A 3,084-nucleotide genomic window follows, 5' to 3' on the forward strand; every position below is an offset into this window, starting at 1 on the left:
AACACAGACCAAAGCCCTGGAAACGAGCAAGCCTCGTGTGCTGAGCCCGCACCTTACCTGGGCTTAGTCACTCATTGTTTTCAACCATTACTGAACAGCTCCCGCATCCAGTTAGGTCTCTAGCCTGGGAACCAAGTGGAAAGTAAGGCCATGCGGTCTGGCCTTGCCAAGAGGAGTCTGATGGGGTGGTCATCATAATCTGGCCACTCACGTTCAAATATATCCCACGTCCAAAGGCTGTCAAATCGTGTTGTTTACCCATATCTTCAGAAAAAAAATCACTTCTACTGTCGTGGTAAACAACCTGCTTCCCTATTTATAATGGTCTGGCCCTCTAGCAACTTCAGCGTGAAATTATAGCTAATTTGCCTACAAACGTCAGGTGGTCATAATAATCTGGCCACTCAGTGTGTGTCTGGTCCTCCTCTCTCCCTACTGGGATATGTGCCTGAGGACACAGAACACGTATTTTATTCACTGCAGTTTCCCAGCACGTAAAGCATCCAGCAGGTAGTAACACTCAACAAACAGCTGCTGACTGAACGAATATGGAAAAGAACATGTGCATCAGCAAAGGCCCAAGACGCGCGGCCCTTCCTGGCGCAGGAGCGGGGAGCCCAGGCGAAAGGGAGGCAGCTGCGGAGTCACGTGCGCACGCCCTGTCCTTCTCCTGCTTCCTGCTTTTAAAAGCCCACACAGTAAACGAATCGCACAGTGCACAGTGGAATGAAAGCTAACAGGCAAAAACGTGTTCCTCCCTCCCGCCCGACGATCCTTTCTCCAGACACCCAGCTCCCTGGAGGCGCGTCCGGCCCTGGGACAGCCCTGGTCCATGTTGGTACACGGACAGGAACCGGCGAGAGGGAGCAGCAAGCAGCCACCCGGCCGCTTAACTTCGCCTCCACCGAGTGTCTGAACCCTGAAAAACCTACCTGTCACCCCAGCTGGGTGATGGCAATAAAAGCACCCCCTCCCTGTCCCACCATGCCCTCCGGGTCTCACACACACACACACACACACACACACACACGCCCTGACGTCCTCGTTCTGGTAGGCCGTCACAGCGATGAACTGGGTTTCAGGGAAGGAGCAGTTCATGACCATCCGATGGGCACCTCCCACGCGCACTATGTGGACCTGGGGCTCGTATTTGTGCAGGGAATTCAGCATTATCTGTTGAGATGCAAGAAGAGGAAGACGAGCCATGCAGAGCCTGGGCTCTCGCGGGTAATGGACCGGCGGTCCCATGGTTCGCCCCCAGCTCAGCACCACCCACTTAGGGCCACACGCGGGGCATCCCCGGCCCCCTGAGCCGCACCACACCTCTCTGAGCAAGAAAGGGGATTCTCCCAGGAACTCCCAGGACGTTTGAGCTTAGAGGAGGCTGGGCGTGGGTTTCCAGAGAGTTGTTCTAAAGATTATTCCATTTTCTGCCCAAATCCTGCCTTCCTTCTTTTTCTCTCCCTATTTTCAGCGCAATGATGTGGACTGTGGCCCTTAACCGCACTGGTTTCCTTCATGGGAGGACCCAGGATTCAGTGCCCGGATGTGGCTGCACCCACAGGAGCTGCCTGAGGAGTAGGGATGCCAACACCTGCCGGTCACGGAGCACCCACCCCACGCCTCCACCGAGGGGCGCTGGAAAACGGGAGGAGGTAACAGTTTACTTCCCCATTTCCTGTTTTAACAAGAACAGGAACCTCTGAAAACTGCTAAGACTTGGGGAGCTCCCTCCCCCGGCTGAAACATGACCTCCTGCATCCTGGGCGCTGAGCAGGGAGAGATGGGGGAGGTGCAGAGAATGCAGGCTAAGAGGTTGGCCACTCGAAATATGGGGGTAACAAGCCTTTCCTCTAATGCCCCCCAAATTCTACATTTCATTAAGTGAGCAACAACCCTACACGGAGCACTGGTATTCGGACTCCGACCAGAGAAAACGGTGGGGGGCAGGGGAGCCCCCATGTCTTGTTCACTCGCCCTGAAGACCTTCCTTAGCGGAGGTTTCTTTGGGGAGCTTTTCTGCAAACCCAAAGCTGATTCCATATTCTACTGACAATTATCCTAATGCCCAAGAGGAGGGAGCCATTATTTCATTAGGAGCGGCTTTCGATTAAGGCATTCGTCCACTGCCAACACGCCACTCTCACCAAAATCAAAAGGGGAGAGGGAATAACAAAACCAGGAGCCCGGCTCCCCCTCCCGGGCACCCTGCGAGGCTGTGATTAAGTAAGCGCTCTCTTCACATCAGGAAGTCCATTAAAAACTGAAAGCACCAATTAAGAGCTGTTTATTCCTGTTTACATTTGGACTGGGGGGTGGGGTGGGGGGAGTAATTGGCTTCTGTGGGAGAAGAGGCCGGTGAGGACCCCTCTAATTGACTAAATGCACCCTTGTTTCTTCTCCACGGGTTCGCGGCGCGGCGGGTGGCCAGGCCACCGGGCTCCTACCTGGCCGCCTCCGCTGAGCTTGTTGGTGAGCTTGACCTTGCTGAAGGAGATGGGGGCCTTCATCCAGTGCGCCCCGAAGTTGGGCGAGTCCGGGTGGATGTACACGCAGCTGTGGCTGGCGACCTCGGGCTTGCCCGCCGGCACCCACTCCCCGTTGACGTACTTCCAGCGGTGGCTGTCCGCGGGGACAAAGTCCAGCAGGAGGGAGTACATGGCATTGGGGTCCAGCCCCGTCACACTGATCTTCAGAACAGGGAACATCCGTCTGAAAGAAAAGCAGAAACTGAGCCACAGCAGGGATGTGGGAGTGTTAGGGACACTGCCCCCTGTCCAGCCGTCTGTCTACTCTGAGTGCCTTGGGGTGCAGAGAATGCCGGGGGACAAATAAAGAGGAGCCGAGCAGCAGGCCTCGTCACACAGAGCCCTTTCCACAGGTGCACTCTGTATCGGGGTCACTCTGTATCGGGGTCACTCTGTATCGGGGTCACTCCAACCCAGGAGTGGGCAAACTTTTTAACTTGAGGGCCACAATGGGTTCTTAAACTAGACCGGAGGGCCGGAACAAAAGCATGGATGGAGTGTTTGTGTGAACTAATATAAATTCAAAGTAAACATCATTACATAAAAGGGTACGGTC

At 55.0% G+C, this 3,084-nt stretch overlaps 1 protein-coding gene across 1 annotated transcript in view; it reads right to left on the bottom strand.

Moving 5' to 3' along the window:
• Positions 1-2,871, bottom strand: part of TBX19 (T-box 19) — a 33,906-nt gene extending 31,035 nt beyond the window's left edge. Inside the window, exons 1-2 of the mRNA XM_015564267.1 lie at positions 2,448-2,871; positions 1,031-1,173 (exon numbers count right to left, since the gene is read on the bottom strand). Of these exons, the coding sequence (XP_015419753.1) occupies positions 1,031-1,173; positions 2,448-2,708 (404 nt within the window). The 5' untranslated portion in view covers positions 2,709-2,871. The remainder of the gene's footprint in view (positions 1-1,030; positions 1,174-2,447) is intronic.
• Between the last annotated feature and the right edge of the window lie 213 nt (positions 2,872-3,084).

The sequence above is a fragment of the Myotis davidii genome, unplaced genomic scaffold, assembly GCF_000327345.1.
Source record: "Myotis davidii unplaced genomic scaffold, ASM32734v1 scaffold401, whole genome shotgun sequence".
In the NCBI taxonomy this organism is placed as follows: domain Eukaryota; kingdom Metazoa; phylum Chordata; class Mammalia; order Chiroptera; family Vespertilionidae; genus Myotis; species Myotis davidii.